Here is a 22,344-nt window from a genome sequence, read left to right on the forward strand (position 1 = left end):
TAATTAGTATGATTAGATAGATTGCTGAATATATTTTTATAATAAACTTATTTTAAAATATAAATATTGTTAATATTTTTTATAATAAACCTAATTAAAATTAAAAAAGTTTGATTCCCATAACAAATCTTCTTATGGGATTTTTATTATAGTAGTACAAAGTGTAAGTGAACCGTACAGTAGGAGTAATCGGAAGAAGTGAAGACGAGTCCTGTCCTGCAACACTTCGATCCGTTAGCGAGATGAAACATGCATGGGTGCAGCGCTATGCTGATCCATGGATGTGATCACAACGATGCGAACGGGCCGTTCACTCAAAAAAATAAAAAAACTTTTTAAAATTTTCTGTCATATTAAATCTTACGCTAAATACATAGAGTATTAATATAGACGAAAATAAAAATTAATTATATGATTTCTATGTAAATCGTAAGATAAATCTTTTAAACTTAGTTAGTCTATAATTAAACAATTTTAATTATTAAATAAAAACGAAATGACTTCTGTACACCGATTTTGGGGGAGTATCTGTTCTTGATCTCTGGATCACGAAATCACCTGAGAAGATCTGCGCGCATTTCCTTGCATGCATGATCGAGGCGGCACCCGTGGGCCGTGGATCGATCGAGTTCGGCCGGCACGTGAGAGAGAGAGACGAACGACGACGAAAGAAGGATAGAGCGAGACGACAGATGAGGCGTCACACATTCACACGTCTAGGGCAGCCAGGCTAGGTCTAGCTAGCTCCTCGTGCCGCTAGAAGCCTGGCAGGACGGCCCCGGGCACCGGCTGAACCGCTGTGGTAGCTGCATGCCACACCACACCCACAGCCACAGGCCACGCTGCAAGACGTTTCCACTGATGGATCGGCACGGCATGGCGTGGCATGGCATGGCACGGCACAGCCCCCAAGACAAAAGCAGACGCCGGTCCACGCTCGCATCTGTGCATGCAATGCATAGTTTGCACACCGAAACTTTTGTTTTGCATGGACACACTCTCTCACGCAGTCTATCACACATTCACACACCCGGCCGGCCTCTCGATCGCTCGTCAGTCGTCACCTACGCTAAACGCTTCTTGGGCTCCTTGCAATTCGCATTCATATCGTTCCCCATAGCCATATATAGCTTGCTCGCATAAACGTCAAAAAGGAGGCTCTTTTCGTCGTCCTCCTCCGGCACCAAGCAATCCAGTTGCCTTTCTTGCTTCGCTTGCTTGCAAGAAACAGCCACTCTCGCGTCCAAAAAGAAGTCTTTCTCTGAAAAAGGAGAAGGATCATCATCGTCGTCGTCGTCGTCGTCGTCGTCCCCCAGGGACTCCATCATCGTCGGTTCCTGTCCCCTTCCGTCTTCTTCTGATCTTATCTCTCTTTCCTTCTCTCTGTGTGAGCGGGCCGGAGGAGGAGGAGGAGGAGGAGGAGATGGACATGAACAACGGCTGGCTCGGCTTCTCCTTGTCTCCTTCCGCAGGGAGGGGCGGCTATGGCGACGGCGGAGCGAGCGCGAGCGGGGATGGAGGAGACGGCTCTTGCTCCTCGCCTGCCGCGGCGGCTTCGCCTGTCCCTCTCGTCGCCATGCCGCTCCAGCCCGATGGCTCTCTGCACTATACCTCTGCGCCAGGTAACTGCATGCGTGCTCATTAGCTTTTGCTTCAGTATGTGTATGTCTGTAGACTGTAGGGTTGAGAGGAAGCAGCTTGTTTTTTTTAAGTAGGTTTTGGAAGGTTATGATTGGTACTAGTCTTTGTGGAGCACAGCTCTCTCCCTTTTCGATGCTTTGCATGTTTTGTCAATTTCCGTTCATGGTAGTACAAACAACACATGAAGAAATCTAGATGACATATATGGGTGCGGCTTTTTTTTTAATAATAACTTCGGCTAGCAACCAACAAGAACAGAACCTAGAAATCATGCTTCTATATATCTTCTTGACTCAAGAGATTCATACAAAATTCTAAATCTAAATTAGAAGATTCTTGATGAATGGACTTTGGTATCTTGATGAATGATCTTGGATCGTGTTGAGTTCTTCACCTTAATTACTTGTCAAAGAAAAAAGAAACAGACAAAGATCTTCACCTGTATATAGTAGTACCAGTTGTTGTTTTCATTAACTCCGGGCAACTTGCAAGTGCTTGAGAAGTCACTGAACGTAAGAGTGTACTGCAGTGCACTTGTTGTTGGCCCATGGGCGCTCTCTCGAAAAGGAAGCATCATTTTAGCTTGTCCGTCCCTGTGCAGATTGGAGGCACGGCGCAGCAGAAGCCAACGGCCCCAAGCTTGAGGACTTCATGAGCGTCACTTGCAGCAGCAACAACAAGAGGAGCAGCAGCAGCAGCAGCTTCTACGACAGGTGCAGCCACGCCGAGCAGGCTAACAAGTACCACGAGGTCCACGACCTCCAACCCCTCTCGTGCGGCTCGTACTACCACGGCAGCAGCGGCGGCGGCGGCAACGGCATTGCCCTGGGGATCAACATGAACGCGCCGCCCTGCAGCGGCGGCGGCTTCCCGGACCACCACCACCACCACCAGTTCGTGTCATCCCACCACGGCCAGTACTTCCTGGGCGCCCCTCTCAACGCGAGCCCGCCTGGCGCAGTGCCAATGTACAGCGCCGGCGGCGGCGGCGTCGGCGGGTCCATGTCCATCTCCGGCATCAAGTCCTGGCTCCGGGAGGCCATGTACGTGCCGCCAGAGCGCCCGGTGGCGGCGGCGGCGGCGCTGTCGCTCGCCGTGACGGACGATGTGGGGGCTGAGCCGCCGCAGCTGTTGCCGGCGGCGCCAATGCCGCCGGTGCACCGCAAGCCCGCGCAGACGTTCGGGCAGCGGACCTCGCAGTTCCGCGGCGTCACCAGGTTGGTTGGGCGTTAGTTGCTGTGCTTGAGCATGCATGCGTACATGCTCAAGATCTCGCGTTGTTGCTTCAACGTCGTCGTTCCGAGCTTGATCGATCATCATCCTGATGTGTAAAATCTATCGATCGATCTGCAGACACAGATGGACCGGGAGGTACGAGGCTCACCTGTGGGACAACACATGCAGGAAGGAAGGCCAGACTAGGAAAGGAAGGCAAGGTGAGAGCTTAGCACAATTCCAGCCATGGCCTTTCATCCTCCTCCTGAAACCTTCAGTTTCTAGCCTCAATGTTTAACACTGCATGCATTCGATTCGAGTGTTAACTGACGTGAATTAACTTGTTGTTCTTGATTCTTGCAATGCAATGCAATGCTGACAACGAGCAGTCTACCTAGGTGAGCTACTGCTATACTAGCCTCCTTGGCCCAGCTGGTATTTCCATTGGCACACAACTGTGGCCAATGCTGTTACTCCACATGTTCACCGTATCTTGCTATGACTGTTGTGGGCAGGCGGGTATGACAGGGAGGAGAAGGCTGCGAGGGCTTATGACCTTGCTGCTCTCAAGTATTGGGGCCCTTCAACTCACATAAATTTCCCAGTACGTTCATCTCTAACTCCATCCATGAAAAAAGGCCCTGTCGATCAGCTGCTCAAGTAGGGACCGGCAGGCCTCGTTCTCGTTCAGCATCATTCCTGCGCTCTTAATTTTTGCATTTGATGAATGGCTCGTACACACACATGCTATCTATGTTTCCTGATGATCCACTGGCCGGCCTCTGGCACTACTTGTAGCTGAGCCACTACGAGAAGGAGCTGGAGGAGATGAAACACATGTCAAGGCAGGAGTTCATTGCACACTTGAGAAGGTACTGCATGATAGCAGTTCTTATTTACACCGTACCCCTGCTCATATGTAGTAAATACTATGTAATAATAATGTCATAATATGGAGGGACAGCTGCAAGAAGTTTTATGTGCATGGAACAAACAAGCCCAACTGCATTACTCCTACAGTCCTAGTACACTACAGCACACGGAGTACAGTAGTTGAAATGAAGAGAGAATTGGTTTGAAAATTCTTCTGAATGCATGGAATCTTTCACGTGCCAACTTCAGAAGAGCCCTGTGCCTGAACGTCACAAGAAACAAAACCTCGCTGCCTGCTCACTGTTGTTTCTGAATCCTCTTTTTTTTTTTCATTCACATGCATCCAAAACTGTATCAAAACATCTGGCGCGCTCACCAACGCCAACGCCGGCCGCTTACAAAAGTTGTTGTCGCAGGAACAGCAGCGGCTTCTCGCGTGGAGCATCCATGTACAGAGGAGTGACAAGGTGCCGTGCTGCCCTCTGCTCGCCCATTTTTGCACCCCACCTGCTGCCTTTTCCAACACCCCAAAACTTCTGCGTGCCTCTGTGGGAGTCCTGAATTTTTCTGATCTCACCAACACGCACACACACGCACACGCATCCTCCTGCTCGTGTAGTAACCTTTTCTTGTCCTGCTTGTTCCCCATGCAAACGCACGCAGGCATCACCAGCACGGGAGATGGCAAGCCAGGATTGGGAGGGTCGCTGGCAACAAGGACTTGTATCTTGGCACGTTCAGTAAGTTCTTGTCACATGTGCAGTGTGGAGATAAAAATTTGTGTTGTGATAGCCCTCTCAACTTGTGTTTTTTTGTTTCCCTGATGATAATAAAACTTGTGCAGGCACGCAGGAGGAGGCGGCGGAGGCGTACGACATCGCGGCGATCAAGTTCCGTGGCCTCAACGCGGTGACCAACTTCGACATCAGCAAGTACGACGTGAAGCGCATCTGCGCCAGCACCCACCTCATCGGCGGCGGCGACGCGTGCAGGCGCTCCCCGACGCAGCCGCCGGACGCGCCGGCGCTCGCCATCGACGCTGCTGGCGCCGACCGGTCGTCGGACGCGCCGGGCGGCGGCGACCAGGCCGTGTCCGACAACTCGGACACCTCCGCCGGACACCGCGGCGCGCACCTGCTGCACGGCCTCCAGTACGGCCACCCCATGAAGCTGGAGGCCGGCGAGGGCAGCAGCTGGATGGCGGCGGCGACGGCGGCGGCGGCGCGGCCGGTGGCAGGCGTGCACCAGCTACCGGTGTTCGCGCTGTGGAATGACTGTTGATTGTGGCAACCAACCGCGCGCGTAGAGCACGTAGTAGTAGTCGTAGTTAGTGAAGAAATGCATGGCACTGCACCTGCATGCACGAGGTGTAAGTGTAACGACGACTTCGGCAGTAGTAGGGGCGGTGAAGAAGCGACGAACAGCTGAACTTTTTGTGACGGACCCTCTGCAAGCCAGATGCATGTTGCACGCTCGCTGTCTTCTTTGCAGGATGGCGACAATTTTGCCGCAATATGTAATGCAATGGTTCGACATGCATGCATGTTGGTTCATTCTTCTTCACTGAACATTCCAGTAGTAGTATTGATCGGAGAAAAAAAATCCAACAGTAGTTAGGCCTTGTTTAGTTCGCAAAATTTTTCAAGATTCTCCGTCACATCGAATCTTGCGGCACATGCATGGAGCATTAAATATATATGAAAACAAAAACTATTTGCACAGTTCATCTGTAAACCGCGAGATGAATCTTTTGAGCCTACTTATTCTATAATTGGACACGATTTGTCAAATAAAAACGAAAGTGCTACAGTGCCGTTTTTCACCCGTTTTTGCGAACTGAGCAAGGCCTTATCTGGATCTTTGTGACGATGTTAGCAGACTAATCTTTGGCAGCTTCTTGTGGAGTACGTAGTGAGATATACTTTCCGATTACCACCGGTAAATTGCGTTAACCGTACAAAAACTTGGTCGGCGAGTGTATATTGGTCTAATAGTAAACCATTCATACTAGCGCAACAACTTCGCAAATTGCTGCATATACGGAATGTTGCTGGAGTGGAAAAATAGTGCTAGCTGACACATGTTATGGACTAGGGTTAATGGATGGTCCATTCAACACGAACATCCCAAAATCTAATACGAAATAATACTAAATTTATTGGTATTAGTATATTACAAAAATGGCACATTCACACTAAAAACAAAAATAAATCTTCTATCTTGAACCCAAAAATAACACGATTCGATCCACCCTACATAGAAATTGAGTTATCGCTCTCAAAACTCTTGATCGTCCTTCCGTGGAACGGAAGTCAAACTTCGTGTGATCATAATGACCATATTCATGTTGTGAACCAGCAGCGATCCTCTTCCGATCAAACCCCTACTACCTTTGTGTAATTAGAATAGAGGACAAGAACAAAAGATTAGGGCCAAGAGAACAATGTACGAGCACACATTGTATTCACGAGGAGCGCCACCTGGTTTTTAGCGACAAGGATCCCTTGTAAGTGGCACCTTAGGTGATCTTTAGCATGGAGTAGCCGCCACGTGATATCTTTCTTGCAGTTGTCAAGCTCTCCTCCAATGCATTTTCTTGGAGAGCAGATGGACACTCTTTTTGGTCATGTAGAGAAGAACCAAGGTTGTGTGCAAACTTTCATTGTTATACTACTCACCATTAGCCTCATGCATAACACACGAGATACGGATCCTAATAGTAACCCAAACACCCAATATGTGGGCATATATTTATCGTGCTACTAATCTTTATACTATAGATGCACCAAATTGCCAAGTTGATGTACATATTTGAGCAATTTGCAAGTTATTGGACCAATCTACGCCTGCTTGCTAATTAAGTTGTGCGGTGGATGTAGTATATTCTTTTTTTTCTTTTCTCAATGAACTTTCTGTGCTATGAAAAAATGAACTTTGCCCTGGAGGTCTTGGAACCATGGTAGGAATTACCACCCTAGCCTACACACTTTTCTCCCTCCATCCTAGGACATAATGGATTTTGAGTTGTCCTAAGTAAAACCATCCTAAATTTTAACTATTTTTTTGTAAACAATGATAATAGTTATGAATCAAATGAGCATGAAATATACATTATCTAAACTTAAAATTGTTTGACTTATGAAAAACTCAAATTCATTCTGATGCACAATGAGATCCAACAAACCTTATCCTCTCCCAATGGAGCTAGATTGGAATAAGCCAGTTGGGTGGTGGAAGAAGGCAATTGGATGGTGGAGGGAGTTTTCGCATTGAGCTCAGAAGCAATTTACATTCGTATTAGCGAAAATGGAGGTGGTGTATTGCGTCAAAAATAGTAGGGACTTGGTAGGGAGACGAGGGCGGTGGTGAGCATCCTCCTTAGCTAGTGAAACCTGAGGTTAAGGTGTAGTTAATGAAAGGTGAGGTTGAGAGGTGGGGTGACACCTGGTAATCACGTTTAAACTCTAGGTTCGTTAGGTAGGTTTGGGACCTGCTTACTAGAATCTCCTAACATACTTGGTATGTTTTGACTTCATAATTGCTTCCGTCTTAGTAAGTATAAGTAGAAACTTATCTTTCAAAAAATAGAGCCAACAGTAGAGACTGCTGGTGATTGGGCAATCCAACGTTCCAATGACTTGGGAGCCTTATAAAAATGACACTAGGGAGCAGTTCGCGTTGATAGTTTGGTAGTGTGATTAAAAATTAAGGTGATTGAGATACGGACAACCAGAGGTGAGCATAGCTTTGTGTGGATGCAATGTGCCTACTAGCTAATAGGCTAGGAAGTGCACTCATCCTAGTCTATCTCACGACTTGCTCTTGACTCCTAGAAGGAGTCATTGCCCTCGAAAATCTTATTTGATGCACATGCATTACTAGTATGGTTGTTGACTTGTTGTCGAAAGACATTGGAGGTGGAGGAAGTCAAATTTTGGTAAGACAAAGGTAACAATAGGATGACGATGGTCGGAGGGTGTGGTCCACCATAGACTCTGGCAAAGCAGAAGGATTGTGTATTGGGTTTAGGTTGGGGGCTTTAGGCTATCGAAATTATAGAAGAAGACCAACTCTTTGAGGTCAAGCCTACTAGGTGGCTGGTAGCACTTAACGAGCTCCCATGCTTGGGGTGTATTCAATGGATAATTTGTGAGGGTTGTTATCTTGCACTCGCAAGGGGAAATATTATCTAGTGAGATCAATGAAAGTTGTAAAAAGAGATCCTGCTAAAGCTTGACCTTTGGGGGCTGCTCACAGCTTCCTTAGTAGAGATATAAGGTTCAAGTGGTGAACCTAAACTTCAGGAAATAATCCTTTTGAGTCCATTTGGTTTGCCTCACATTTTCATTTCTATCCCATACTTGTGCTTCTGCTTTGATCAACTTGGGTGTGCTTGTTTGTGAGTGTGGGTGATTTGTGAACAAATTGATGAGCACCTCAAGAACACCTCTACAAAGTTTGATTTGTCGTTTGAGATACAAACCACAGACAAATTTGTCCTAGCCAGTTTTGGACCTCTGCTTATGAGTTTGCTCTGACATGCACGTAAAAGGTTTTAAATTTATTCATCTCCCTATAGACGACATCAAGATTCACAATGGAAGCAAACGGTGATCATAGGGCAGACGGTGTACTCACCATTTGGCACAAAGGGCCTAGTGGTGGGTTGTATTCCTTATATTGTTTGGCATTGGTTAGAATGATTTGTTGTGAAATATATAGAGTTGTACTCCCCCTAGTCTGAACTATAATAGATTTTGAGTTGTCCTTAATCAAACAATCCTAAGTTCGACCAAGTTTACAAATAGGACAAAAAACACTTACGACATCAGTTGGCATCATTACATACATCATAAAACTATAGTTCCATAATTTTCTTCTGGGATATGATAGATGTCAATACCCTACTATGTGGAATCGATCAAATTTAGGATAGTTTGACTCGGATCACATCCTAATGGAGGGAGTAGTTGGCACTGCACATAGCAAATCCCATGGAACGAGTTGTATAACCTGTTTAGCTGCCTGCACAAGGTCCGTGAAATATAAGATCTGCTTATTCGGTTGTCTAAACGACGAAGGTCACAACGTGTCCCATTGGATACACAAAAGATCGAACCTTCTCAACTTGGCTCGTGTAAACGAGATCCATTTCCGTTCTCCAAGACCATCTTGGTGAATGCGAGCCAGCTTCTAGCTAACTATATCTATAAAAATATAATCATATAAAGATAAACATTAATTATAATGACTCTTGTTTTCAATATTTTATCTGATATGATGTGCCTCACGAGATACAGGTCTGTTTAGTTGGTGAAAATTTTTGCAAAGTGTTATTATAACACTTTCATTTGTATTTAGCAATTGGTGTCTAATTATGAACTAACTAGACTTAAAAAATTCGTCTCGCAAATTATAAACAAACTGTGTAATTAGTTTTTATTTATATTTAATACTATATATATGTGACATAAGATCTGATGTGATATAAAATCCTCACTATTTTGCAAAATGGTTCTTGAAGTAAAAGGCCTTGTTTAGTTGCAATTTTTTTTTTTTGCAAAACGGATACTGTAGTATATTTGTTTGTATTTGATAAATATTATACGATCATAGATTAACTAGGTTTAAAATATTCGTTTCGCAAATTTTAGATAAACTATAAAATTAATTTTTTTTAATCTATATTTAATAGTCTATGTACGTGTTGTAAAATTTAATAGTGACAGAAAATCTAAAAAAATTATAGGGAACTCGGCCTAATAAACAAGGTCGCTAGGAACCCAACGTCACGTCAAATTTTCACTTTGCTGCGTGCTTCGGTGCTGCTTTCAATGGCTCGAGCTGTCGGCAGCGTTTCCCGAAAACAAATGACATTTTCGCGGGGCGCCTGCTCTGGCTCGGCGCGCGGGCGCCTGGCGCCGCAAGACCGAAGACCCTGGCAACGCATGCATGGGCGAACGGAGGGAAAGCGAGAGGTCCCTGCGCAGTGCACACTCCGACGCAGCAGCGGGTACGCGGGAATCCGGCGGCTGCGCTGGCGGACTGACCAGCGCCCTCTACGATAACGTGCCCAAAAGTGGCAGCACGCAGCACCTCGTCCCATCTACAAAAACAAGTTGTTGGCATTGGCAGGGGCAGGCGAGGCGCCCTTGTCCTCCTGTGCAGTGCGCCAGTGCAGTGCAGTGCAGTGCAGCGCAGCGCCGTGCAGTGTCGTCACTGCAGCTGAACTGAACATGGACGTGCGTGACCTGCGTCGCGTCTTAAAGATGCCAAAAAGAAAAGGCGACGGGTCTCTCCGAGCGCGCCTGCGCTGCGCTGCGCGGCTCCTTGGTGCAGCGTCGCAATTCGCAATCGTGTCCGTTGCTGACAAGGATCTCTAGGACAGGATTCTCTCCTGACCCTCCGCCAGGACCCAGTACGCACATACTGTAGGAGCATTGTACTGCTACTCTCTCTGTGATAGGAGTAGTACTATACTTCTCATCGCAAACGAGCCAACCAGACGAGCTCATAGTACGTACTACTATGGTATCCTTCAACAGTGTCTGTACGGTACACAGCTGTAGTACATTGGACACTAGTCCTCCACCACTTGTGCAGTTCAGCGTTCAGTACCGTTCAGCCACGGCCTACGGCCTACAGCTAGCACTCAACTTCTGCAGTATCGTAGCCTGATTGGCAAGGCCTTGTTTAGTTCAACCCAAAACCAAAATCTTTTTAAGATTCTCTGTCGTATCGAATATTACGTCACATGCATGGAGTATTTAATATAGACGAAAATAAAAAACTAATTGCACAGTTTATCTGTAAATCACGAGATGAATCTTTTAAGCCTAGTTACTCTATGATTAGATAATGTTTGTCAAATAAAAACGAAAGTGCTACAGTTCCGAAAACTTTTCAGTTTTCGGAACTAAACAAAGGCCCTGATCAGCAGGCCCAGTGGATTCTTGGGCCGGTGAACCGTGAACCGCGCTGCAGTGAAGTGACCACCCGTCGCTGCGATTTCATCTGTAAACCCTAAACTGGACAAGTCGCCGCGCAGGTTACAAGGATGTTTGGATCCCAAGCTAAAAGTTACCCCATCCTAAGGTCCTACTTAGATGAGCTAGTGGTAATTGTTAGTCATCATAACTAAAATTATTCCCTCTACCAAACATAGGCCTTGTTTAGTCACCCAAAAAACAAAAAACTGTTTAAGATTCCCCGTCACATCGAATTTTCGGATACATGCATAAAACATTAAATATAGATGAAAACAAAATCTAATTACACAGTTTGCCTGTAAATCACAAGGTGAATTTTTTGAGGCTAGTTAGTCCATAATTGGATAATATTTGTCAAATAAAAACGAAAATGCTACAGTACTAAAATCCGAAATCTTTTAGGAACTAAACAAGGCCATAGTATCGCTATAGAGTTAAAGGATTCCTACTAGTCAAACTTAAGGGGTGTTTGGTTTGTCCTGTTAAACTTTACCGCCCGTCACATCAAATGTTAGTACTAAATATAGACTATACGAAACTAAAAACACAGCTGGAGAGTAAATTGAGAGACGAATCTATTAAATCTAATTAGTCCATGATTGAATACTAATTATTAAATAAGACGAAACTGCTACCGTATCTGTTAAACTTTACCACCCAAACCAAACACCCCCTTAGGTTTATAGAAAGTATTAGCAACATTTGTATCCCTAAATAAGTTTATATTATAAAAATATATTCAATAATCCATTTAATGATACTAAGACCTAATGCGCAGATTAGGTTAGATTAGTCGAGTGGCCTACTCCATTCATGTAAACCAAAGGCGATTCTCAATCATATGTTTTTCCTCAAGTTTTGCTAGAAACCAAACTAGTTCTACGAGGGATTCTGGAAAAACCCAAGACGGATTTTGAGAACTCATAATCCAAAAAATAAACTGGAGAATGAGGGATGAGAATTCTGGTAACCTCAAACCAATCAAAGCGGGACCGAAAATAAGCACCATTTCTTGTAACCCGAAACCAGTCCAGAGTGTCCAACAGGCTTCAGGCCCATTGCGCTTTTCCTGGGTGTAGTATTAGAGCACTGCACAAATATTTTCATTACGTCTCGTTTGCTAAAGCGACTCAAAAGAAAAAGAACATGTCAACTGGACTAAAAAATTGGGCGAATCGGTAACTCGATACCCGATTCAAAGATCCTAACGGAACGGAACTAGTGTTACCGTTCACTCGGTTAAGCACCATAAATCTGGCACAAAAATCGCTTGTAAACCGTTTGCCAGCTCGGCCGTATCGTGCTCCATTTGCTAGCGCCAGCCGACGGCTCAAGCATCGAACAGTTCCGGCATATGTATGTTCGTTAGCCCCTTGCTCTTCCCCGTGAGGCGACGCTGCTTCTTCTTGCTGCCCTTGGTCTTGGTCTTGGGTGCAGCGTCAAGGATCTGGGCTAATGCGCGCCGCTTGGTCGTGTTGGTCATTGGCTTCTCGCCACTCTTCTTTATCTCCTTCTCAACGTCCAGCATGTCCCGTGGCAGCTCTGTCTTCAGGAATAGCTCCTTCAGGTCATTGTCGACCGTGATATTATATCGAGGGTCGTTAAAGTACGCCATGTCTTCCTGGGACTGGGTGCTTGATAGCCACCAGACATCACCTGATGCTTTCAGAGCCTGGGTGAAAAAAAATTGTTATACACCATATTACTAAACCAAACTTTTGACACCTATGTTATGACAGAGGACAAAAGGCTACTCTGAAGCTGCAAATACAGACTGCAATACATTGGTCACCAGAGAACACCTCCGCATTCGCAATAGAATAGATGACAGCCCAAATCAGAGAGAACCTCCACGTTTAAAATAAAACAATGAGGCAACCAGTACTTGTTCCAGAAAGTAATAAGCCAAACAAAAAAAAAACAGTGGAAGTCCTAGGAAACCTACTTCTACAACATACAAGCAAAAGGTTCAGTCAATACTCACTATAATTTAAAAAGAGTGTTTTAATAGGTTTTTTTTTGGTTGGTGGTGCCCGGGGGGGGGGGGGGGGTATCAAGAGGTATCATGTGAATCTTAGTGCCTGCCTTCACATAGATAAGGGCCTGTTTAGATTTGAAATTTTTTGGCCTAAAGAAAAAAAATTTTATGGAATTGGGGCCTAAGAACTAAACGGGGCTAAAAAATTTTGGGGCCAAAATTTTGAGCTACAACTGTGCACGCAGTCCCATGGAAGCCCACCAATGACAACTGCAACTGCATGCAGCTCAAGTTGTCATTGGTGGGTTTCCATGGGAGTGCGTGCACACTTGCAGCCCAAAATTTTGGCCCCAAAATTTTTTGGCCCCGTTTAGTTCTCAGGCCCCAATTCTACAAAAAATTTTCTCTTTAGGCCAAAAAATTTCAAATCTAAACAGGCCCTAAGTGCCATTAGTACAAACTTGGTACCTTGTAAAAGGCAAGATCATAAACTCATAATTTGGTATATCAAAAAAAAGCTCATTTAGAAGACCATGCCTTCACACAAGGCTAATTGGCTTCTTAATATTTGAATGGGATGAGTTCATATCAGTTCAGTCACAAAATTGATTCGCATAATTCAGCAAGCTTTCAAAATATTGAACCTGCAAATCTTCCAATACAGATGGATAAGCATCTTTGATGTCCTCAACAGGAAGGCCACACTCTTTCTCCTTGATCAAACCAAGCAATTCATCTCTTCCTGTCAAAATATGCTTTGGCTGCACAAGAGCAGAAGGCAGGTCAGTTCATAATGCAAGCAAACCATATGAAAAGATGAAAAACCTACCAAATTTTGCTCTCACTAAAATACCCTCCCTCCATCTCTTAACACAATGGATAGTGAATTTCAAAAATGAATTAATATGAAAGTGTGGCATGTTTAGCTTGCCACATGCGCGATCAAACAAGTTAATTGAAAGTTTCAGCTGGCACATTCCTTGTGTGTTTAGATTTAGAGATTGAGCAGTGAAATCGAAAGATTTTATGCATCAAAGTAATATTCATGAAATGTTCAGTTTCATTCATGAATGTGCAAATTCAATGAAACTGCTAACAGAACAACATCGAATGCATTTACCTTGTAAGAGAAACGAGTCCCATCAAATAAAACTTTGGGATTATTCCTTAAGCTGTCAAATACAGCCTTGTTACCATGAATATCAACATAGGTAGCTTCGTTTACTTGCTTTGCTGTAAATGATTGCCTTGTCTGCAAGCACAAAAGAAACTACATTAGTTCATCCACTATCACTATACATATATATTCCAGGAAGAAGGTTCAAAGAAAACATTCTGTATTCCCTTCCTGGACTGGGAAGTTTCTAATCATGCCAAAAATCCAAAATAATGCTACAACTGATGTTGGAGCAAGATGACTCATGTCTGATGACTCCACTAGTATATTGATTACATTTAATTTAGAGGAATATTAATATCTACAATACTGCTCAACTTCCCAGTTAATATCATCACTCTAACATCACAAATAGCAGCTGAACCTATGTAAGAATCATCCTTTGTCCAACACCAGTCTGATTTGCAATTAATAGGTGACCACTTTCCAATACTAGATCACTTGTAAGTATATGATTCAGAAAATTGGTACAATTGCAGAAACTGCATCAAGTTGGATTTTTTGGAGATTACCTTATAAAGCAGTTCAACCACTAACTTGATCTGTACTCCCACAGCAGACTTCCTTACTGAATTGATGTGCTGCAGCCTTTCCGTATCATTTGAGAATTTAATAGGATGCAGTGGTTTTATAGGAGCCAATGGGGCATTGACTGGTTGAATCCCTGGAACATGTTTTGACGTTGAAATCGAAGTCTGGCTTGCAAAAATGCTAGATAGAGTATTCTGGCACCTCTCTTGCTGCTGTTTAAATTTGTTCAGACGATCATTCAGAGCCATCTGGATGGAAATAAGCAAACATTTATATAAACTATATATGGCACCCAGCAGCATAAGAAAATGATTACATGGAATATCTTTACATCTCTAAATTCATAGGGCCAATGGCAATCGGAGATCTGAGCATTGTAAGATGTAGCACCAACTGTTTGAGGTGCCTAGCACTTTAGGACGATGTACTGCTTCTCTTTTAGAAGTGATATATCAAATTAAGAATAACATCTTTTCAATTTATATATAAGACCAAAAAGACAAAAATAGTTAGTCGTATGATAACCAACTTCCTCATAAACTTAGTTGTCTATGGTATTTTCAGAAACTTATGGCAATGTCTGATACAAATATTTTATATCTTATTAAGCAGTGTTTGCAAAGAACTGAATGGATTGAGGTACATTGAATAGGGGAGGATCCAGTAAAGGGACATGGGTGTACACATGTACACCCAATATTTTTTGCAAAAACTTCGAAGTTAGGAGGATTGTCAATCAAATAGCTAAATAGCTTTAGGTTAGGGTTTCGATGCTCAGCTTCGCACAGAAGGGAAGGGAAGAGAAGGGGTGGAAGTACCTGGTGGGTGCTCGCCGCCGGCGAAGAGACCAGGGAAAACCTCAGCACCTGGCCTAGGGCGGCGGCGGCCCAGTCGTCTGGGAGAGGGAGAGGGAGAGAGAGAGAGAGAGAGAGAGAGAGAGAGAGAGGAGACGGAGGAGGGAAGAGGGATGCAGCGGACGGAAGGGGAAGACGGATGCATCGGCGGCGTTATTGAAAAAAAAAACGCACGGGCTTCTCGTGGGCCGTTTTCTCAGTTTTTCACTTTCCTTGAAAATTACGTTTTTTATTTTTCTTTCTCTCCCTTTTAAATTTTCATTTTCATTGATTTCATATATCTATTGTCTTCATTGACACTATCGATGGCTAGTAAAACATATGTTTTAAATAATATAACAGAAATTTCATATATATTCTCTTCATTGGACATTATCACTGGATAGTAGATATATAATACATTGTAAATGAGTAAATGGAACTTTTTACGTTTTATTAAGGTTGAATATTTTTCTATTGAAGCTAGAAACTATTTTTACAAGAACATATACCAATTTCACAAACCAACAGCGATAACAATTTTTTTCTAAAATAAAAAAATTCTCTTTATGGCAATTTCCAAAATAAATATGAAATGTTTTTATGTTGCTAAATGTGAACAATAATTCACATAAACTAAGAACTCTTATCATCAATAAAAAATAGTAAGAACTCAACTAAAAAATCATGCTCCAACAAGAACTAATAAAGAGTATTGACACTTTAATATATCATGAAAAACTTGAGTTTTTCTATCACTCTCTTTTGATTCTATAATTTACTGAGGATTTTTATGTTGTAACAGGGTTAAAAATTATGTTGCAAAATACTTTCATGTGTTAGAATTGTCATACTTTATTAACCTTGAATAAATCTGGCTAATTGAGTTTTTATTATTTGCAAGGCACAAAGACAGTAAACATAGCAGCCTTAAGTCATAGAAAAGCTCCAACTCAAACAAAGGTATATAAGTTGAAAAGATATTCATAGTTGTGAGGCAAGAGCAAAATAAGGCCTGAAATGATAGGATACAAATAGAAAGAGTTTGACCATAAAAACAACTACACATTCAAAAAATATACAAAAAATAATACCGCATAATTAACAAATTAGGAATGTTGCCACTCTTACACTAGTTGTTCTTTATGGCACAAATATTTTTTTCTACAGGTAGAAACAACTTTTAGAGTAGAAAAAGTAATATTTTATTAAGAGAAAAGAAATATGATCGTAGTAGAAAAAATGTTAGAGGGTGTTACACATTTGCCTTCTTATTATCTTATGGAACTAGAAACTCTATTTGAGAAACTGACTAAATAACTTGAAGTAATTATCGTACTTTAGAAAATATTTAGTTTATGAAAGTAGTCATCACATATTTAGTTTTAAAATTTTTCATAGTTATTTTTTTGTTTATTATTGTGCATGTTAAAAGTGAAAATATTTTGCACGCCCAATATTATAGTACTATGTTCATTGATGTGATGCCATAAAACATACAAAGATACGATGGTTAGGTTAAATTCAGAGTACGGTAGTTCTCGCCTAATGCTATTTCAACGTGACAATTTATACTCAAACTTATCATCAAACTACATACTCAAATTCTATTGATACCTACAAATGATAAATTATTTGTATATTGATACGCCAATATGATAACCATACCAATGTGTATTCCATATTGTGCGCTGGTTAGCAAGCACTTCAAACAATTCATCCACGTATCATCGTCCCACTAATAGTCCAAAATAAGCATCCCGGTTTCGAAAGCATAACCTAAAAATCGAGTTAGGAACAACCATTCAACATCGTCGGAATATGGCACAATTTAGCACTTCAAACAATTCATTGACGCATCATCATCCCAATAATACTCCAAAATAAGCATTTCGGTTTCAAAAGCAGAACCCAAAAAATTGAGATAGGAGCAATCATTCAACCAATCACCAGAATAGGACACGATCTCAATGCAATCCTATCAAAGTTCGCTCCAAATTCCACCATCACAGATCCGGATTACCAGATTAGTCTATGCGACACCCAATTTTGCCTTAAGGACAAGTAGGGCGTTCTAGGCGTCGGAACACCTCCCATGTATCCTTGATGAAAGGTTGAGATTCTGGTGGACGTAGCGATCAAAGCCTCAGAGGCGCTGGGTCCGTGGCGATCTCCTCAAGGGGGTTAGGGTTTGGTCGGTGAGTGGGATCTCGAATCCGGTGCACGCGTGGACGAAACCGACTTTGGTGGACGAACATCTCGTCTGCGCGTGCACTTGTAGCCTTGCAGGAGCACTAGTATTTATCATCGGATTCCAAGCGGTGGGCTGACGGACCGAGAGTTTGTTATACGGCCCACAAGATTGGTTGTTTGATGGGCCTACACAGACAATAGCCTCAGTATTGGTTGGGCCTACGCAGTTTTGCTCAAACCCATTTCAACAAGGTAAAGACAATAAGAGCATCTCCAACAGTTTGCTAAAATATTTGCCATCCCACAAATTTTGGCAAATCAATGGAAAAAACTCTCTCCAACAGTTTGCTAAACATGTTTGCCAAAAATCTAGAGTTGCCATCGACTTGATCCGCGCACGTACTTCTACACGCGCGTACTCCTTCGCGCATCGTACTCCCGCGCCGTCCCTCCTTGTTCCCGCGAGGTGTGTGAAACTTCGCGTGCTATCCGATCCCCTCCCACCGTCCTTCATCGGTGCCTCCCACGCCGTCCTGGAATAGATCCCGGCGCCGGCCATTGAGGAGCAGAAGCCGCGACTCTCTGTGCTGGAACTCGCGAGTCCGACAGGACGGGAAATCTCAAAACAGGTATTTTCGATCTCTGCTGGAAGTCTAGGGTATCCTTGTTCGTATCCCATCGCCTTGTTCCTATCTCGGCGAGGGCACGCAACGCGACGTGACGGCGCGCCTCGTGTTCGCGCGTCGCTGGAAGTCGTGTTCGCGTACCGTCGCTGGAAGTCGTGTTCGTGTACCGCTCTCAGCTTTTGTTTATGCAGTCGAATGACAATGGAAGCAGCCGTGGTGTGTTGTTTATCACGGTAGGTTCACACGTACTGCTGCAGTCCAGTCAGCACACACCGATGGAGGCATCACTCCGGCATTCTGCAAGTGTGCATCTCTCTCCGGCATTCTGCAGTCCAGTCATCTTGCTGCCGAGATGATTTTGATCTGTGTAGGAAGAATGCTGAGATGATTTTGATTCTGTCATGATATTGTTGAAAGATTGTATGTATTTTGATGTAATTTTTTGTTTTTGTTAGAGTCATGGAGAATCAAGGAGAAGAGTTTTTGTCGGGGATTCTTTTCGACGGACAACATGACCATGTTTCTGGTTTGGATGTCATTAACATTCCAATTACTTCTAAGAGCATCTCCAACAGTTTGGCAAAAACTGTTTGGCAAATCTTGACTTTTGACAAGTTGATAAAAAGAATGGCAAGTCAAATATTTGATGATCTCCAATAGTTTGCCAAAATGACTTAACAAACGTAAAAAAAACAGGCCCACAAGTACCTGTTTCCAACCGACGGACATCTCGGCCATCTGCACACGGTGACTTCATGTTTGCTTTGCTCTGCCGGATGATTAATTAGTTCTACTATAATTTGATGATTGCATGCATCAACGAAGGTGCATTCAAGGGGGGCAGCCGAGAATCGGCATTGCATTCAGGTGATGTGCAGGCGAGTACACGTGATGCTACAAGACCATGCATTGCACGTATAATTCATGCACGTATATAAAATCAAACTGCTGATTTAAATATTCAGATATAATAATTAAACAAAGGTTCTGCATACAAACAAAAGGTTGTACTGAAATAAATTTAAGACTACACGAAACAAAGGTTCTGGTGAATGAAAATTTTGAACTAAATGTTGTAGATATTAAATAATTTAACTAAATTTAAATTGGACGACGTTTAGCCATAATCTCTTTCTGCATCATCTCCACCCATTCACGCTGAATCGTGGAAAGGGAGGTAGTGTCCGCAAACATTATTTCTTTCTCTTGCTTAATCAAGTCGGCTTCGGCTCTTGTCTTCTCTGAAGCAGCTCTTGTCTTCTCTATCTCTAGTGCTTCTCTAGCTCTTTGTTTCTCTAGCTCTAGTGCTTCCTTGTCTAGCTCAAAAGACAACATAAACCTCTCATTCTTAGCCTTCTCTTTTTCAATGTCCGCAGCCTCCTTCTTTGCCCACATCTTATCAATGGCCTCCAAGCAAGCTTCGCCACCACCTCGCCTTAGCTTTTCTTTAGCCTTCTTGACCCCATCTGATCTAATCCTTGTACTTGGTTGTGCAGCATCATCATCGCCAGCTTGCCCGTTGTTGGTTCCTTCCTCTTCCCTTGGCCGAGCCACCTTGGTGGACTTTTTTTTGGTTTTGTTTCCTGATGCTGCTTGTTTCTCTAGCTGCAGAAGTTCCTTCCTTTTGATTTTCCACTTGTCCTCCTCCTTCAGTATGTTGTAACATGACACAACGCTGCACTTCTTCCCATCCATTTTTTCTACTCCTGAGAACATCATGAGGGTAGCTGCGATCTGCACAAGTAGTATGTCAATATATGTAGCTGTCGTAAACAGAACAAGATGAAATTAAAATTTGAAGATATAGTACCCTGTCTTGTATAGTTGTACCACTTTGATTCCTACGTTCAATCGCTTCCAAACACGAAGTGAACTTGTTCACTGCGGTCTGAATTGAGAGCCATCTATGCAGAAGTGAACTCTCTGTCCTTGGAGTTGTACCCTTATTGTGCTCCCAAAAGTAAGCATGAACCTTACCCCAAAAGCTAGTACGGTTTTGGTTGGCTCCGTGAATTGGATCTTTGCTAGCGACCAACCATCCTTCACAAACAATTTCGTCTTCCTCCACACTAAAATTTTTGGCCCTCTTCGATCCCTTGTTACCACGAGAAGCAACAACTTCCACCTCGGGGCTAGCCTGAGTATCCTGTGGAGTCAGTGGAATGACAAGGTCGTCCAAACCTGAAACATGGTCACCTTCTCCATCCAGAAGAATCCCCGACAAGAAATCTTCTCCTTGTGGATCCATCTAAATGAGTCTGAAATAAGATATACAAGACCATTCAAGAGAGAACACCGTAAAATATATATACACAAACTTTACTGAACAATACCATCCGATGAATCAGCAAATATATGCATTAATATATGCAGTACATCGTGAAATATATACAAGATTCTTTCCCAGCTTCTGTTCTGAATTTTCAGAGGTGCCATTCAGACTGTTCGTGTCATTTACAGAAGTTCTTTACCTGCTTCTTCTTTTGTCATATTAAAGTTTGGCCTTCATTACAGGAGACCGTGAATGGTTGGGGGCAATCAGATGCAGATGAATCGTCTGAAGTGCTTATTCTCATAATAGATTTAGAGTCAATTCAATAGGCTGAAAGTGCTGAATAGTGCGTCAAGTCATACTAATCTAGATTAAAGTTACTGAAAATTCGCTCATGGGCAACACGTAGATTTGCCAGCACGCTGATTCAGAGAACATGCTGTATCGCCCTACAGGAAACACGTACATGCAGTTTATCTGCTTATTAGGTGACCAATGTTCCAAGAAAAGGAGGCACAAAGACAAACCACTCTTGAAGGCTCATCGAACTGATTATGTATGTATGCAGTACGTGTGAACTGAACTGATCTGTCATGTATATATACTAGTAGGATCGATGTGTCTGAGTGATGTAGAATGAAACAATCAGATGGATATAGCGAACCCTAGACAATGGACGAGGCCCTGGCGGGATCCAAACAATGGACGATGGACGAGGCCCGACAGACCGATGCATACCTGATCACACGGCGGCGGCGGCGGCGGGGCACAACTTCAGATCGAGATGAGCACCTGGTCGCGACGGACCTTCAGACGACGGCGATCTGGGAGGAAGGGCGCGGCGACCTTCAGACGACGGACAGTTTCACTTGTCGCGCGGGAAAGGGAAAGAAGAAGAGAGATCGCGCGTTGCCAAGCGAGTCCGCGCGGCGGATAGCTGCGAGCGCGGCTCATGATTTTGCCAAGCGTGTCAATTTGCCAAATGTGTTTGCCAAACTGTTGGAGATGCATTTTTGCCACTTTTGCCAATTTTTCAAGGATGCCAAGTGCTTTTTGTCAATTGTTGGAGATGAGTGATTTAAAATTAACATGTAGGCATGATTCCTAATCCAATAATTTAAAGTGAGTACACAAACTTCAATCGCCTATCTACTTCTGAGTTTGATGCATCAAGAGACATAGAAAACTTCATGCTGCTGTCGAGGGGAAGATAATGTCCTGCTAACCTTCGTGGAAACGGCCACGAGTCACGCACGGAGCTGCTGCTGACGAGATCGCTGGGAGTTCCTACAACCGGCGGCCACACGTCATGCACGGGCCACGGGGATAGATGGATCGTTGGTAGTTGGGGCGTAGGCCTTTTTTTTATTAATTTGGCAAGTCCAAATGACAAACTATTGGAGATGGTCATTTTTTTCACTTGCCAAATCTTTTACCAAGTTGCTAAAACTCAAAATATGGCAAACAAAATTTAGCAAACTGTTGGAGATGCTTGAGCGAGGACAATGTGACAAACAAGGGCCAAATTTCACTATGATGATAAAAAATAAGAACCGACTTAACATAGGAAATCATAAAAAATAGGGGGGCAGGGTGAATGGTGCTCTGCGCTGTGTTGGCTACCAAGCACTCAGACACTATGATTTCTCCAATATCAAGTTTCGGTTTGTATTTTTTATGAATGTAAACTTTTATTTTCAGGTTGTAGACTTACAGATAGTAGCTAGAGGTAGCCTAATGCATGCAGCAAGTTGTTGAATCAAAAGTGCTTTAGCGACTAATTTGTTTTGGACATCCTAGAGCTAGAGACGAATTTTTTTGTAAGGACTTTCTGAATCATTTTTCAAAGAGTACAAGCAAACCATACAAGATGTATGTGAGCTTTGCAACCAAACATATTGAGTTGTATACAACGGCTATGATATAATTGTGTTCTATGCTCAATAATGGTTCCGTTTGGCTCAAAATGGATTTTAAGAATCTAGATAGAAAAATCTAATGTGTTTTATTGGATTC

General features: G+C 43.2%; 3 protein-coding genes across 4 annotated transcripts; 1 reads left to right on the top strand and 2 right to left on the bottom strand.

The window, feature by feature from the left end:
• LOC8082026 (AP2-like ethylene-responsive transcription factor AIL5) lies at positions 1,093-5,292 on the top strand. Its single transcript, XM_021451475.1, has 9 exons — positions 1,093-1,622; positions 2,243-2,858; positions 2,995-3,077; positions 3,246-3,254; positions 3,372-3,460; positions 3,655-3,728; positions 4,146-4,196; positions 4,393-4,469; positions 4,574-5,292. The coding sequence occupies exons 1-9, from the start codon at positions 1,424-1,426 to the stop codon at positions 5,008-5,010; spliced, it is 1,635 nt and encodes a 544-aa protein (XP_021307150.1). The 5' UTR covers positions 1,093-1,423; the 3' UTR covers positions 5,011-5,292.
• Positions 11,686-15,383, bottom strand: LOC8082027 (general transcription factor IIE subunit 2). Its single transcript, XM_021455388.1, has 5 exons — positions 15,223-15,383; positions 14,386-14,652; positions 13,817-13,948; positions 13,341-13,457; positions 11,686-12,390 (listed from the first exon to the last, which is right to left on the bottom strand). The coding sequence occupies exons 2-5, from the start codon at positions 14,650-14,652 to the stop codon at positions 12,049-12,051; spliced, it is 858 nt and encodes a 285-aa protein (XP_021311063.1). The 5' UTR covers positions 15,223-15,383; the 3' UTR covers positions 11,686-12,048.
• LOC8059796 (glutathione S-transferase T3) lies at positions 18,992-21,394 on the bottom strand. 2 transcript variants are annotated; one of them, XM_021457453.1, is made up of 3 exons: positions 21,067-21,394; positions 19,867-20,314; positions 18,992-19,790 (listed from the first exon to the last, which is right to left on the bottom strand). In XM_021457453.1, exons 2-3 carry the CDS (start codon positions 20,302-20,304, stop codon positions 19,158-19,160), a joined length of 1,071 nt encoding a protein of 356 aa, XP_021313128.1. In that variant the 5' UTR covers positions 20,305-20,314; positions 21,067-21,394; the 3' UTR covers positions 18,992-19,157. The 2 variants fall into 2 exon arrangements, with proteins under 2 accessions (XP_021313128.1, XP_021313121.1); XM_021457446.1 differs by having other exon boundaries at positions 19,867-21,394.

The sequence above is a fragment of the Sorghum bicolor genome, chromosome 1, assembly GCF_000003195.3.
Source record: "Sorghum bicolor cultivar BTx623 chromosome 1, Sorghum_bicolor_NCBIv3, whole genome shotgun sequence".
NCBI lineage: Eukaryota > Viridiplantae > Streptophyta > Magnoliopsida > Poales > Poaceae > Sorghum > Sorghum bicolor.

Coding starts and splice junctions, on each gene's coding strand:
- LOC8082026 (XM_021451475.1), top strand. CDS start 1,424: ATGGACATGAACAACGGCTGGCTCGGCTTCTCCTTGTCTCCTTCCGCA. Junction 4,197..4,392: donor ATGTACAGAGGAGTGACAAG/GTGCCGTGCTGC, acceptor AAACGCACGCAG/GCATCACCAGCACGGGAGAT. Junction 4,470..4,573: donor CTTGTATCTTGGCACGTTCA/GTAAGTTCTTGT, acceptor AAACTTGTGCAG/GCACGCAGGAGGAGGCGGCG.
- LOC8082027 (XM_021455388.1), bottom strand. CDS start 14,652: ATGGCTCTGAATGATCGTCTGAACAAATTTAAACAGCAGCAAGAGAGG. Junction 13,949..14,385: donor TGGTTGAACTGCTTTATAAG/GTAATCTCCAAA, acceptor TTGTGCTTGCAG/ACAAGGCAATCATTTACAGC. Junction 12,391..13,340: donor CTGTATTGGAAGATTTGCAG/GTTCAATATTTT, acceptor TTTTTCACCCAG/GCTCTGAAAGCATCAGGTGA.
- LOC8059796 (XM_021457453.1), bottom strand. CDS start 20,304: ATGGATCCACAAGGAGAAGATTTCTTGTCGGGGATTCTTCTGGATGGA. Junction 19,791..19,866: donor GTACAACTATACAAGACAGG/GTACTATATCTT, acceptor CTACTTGTGCAG/ATCGCAGCTACCCTCATGAT.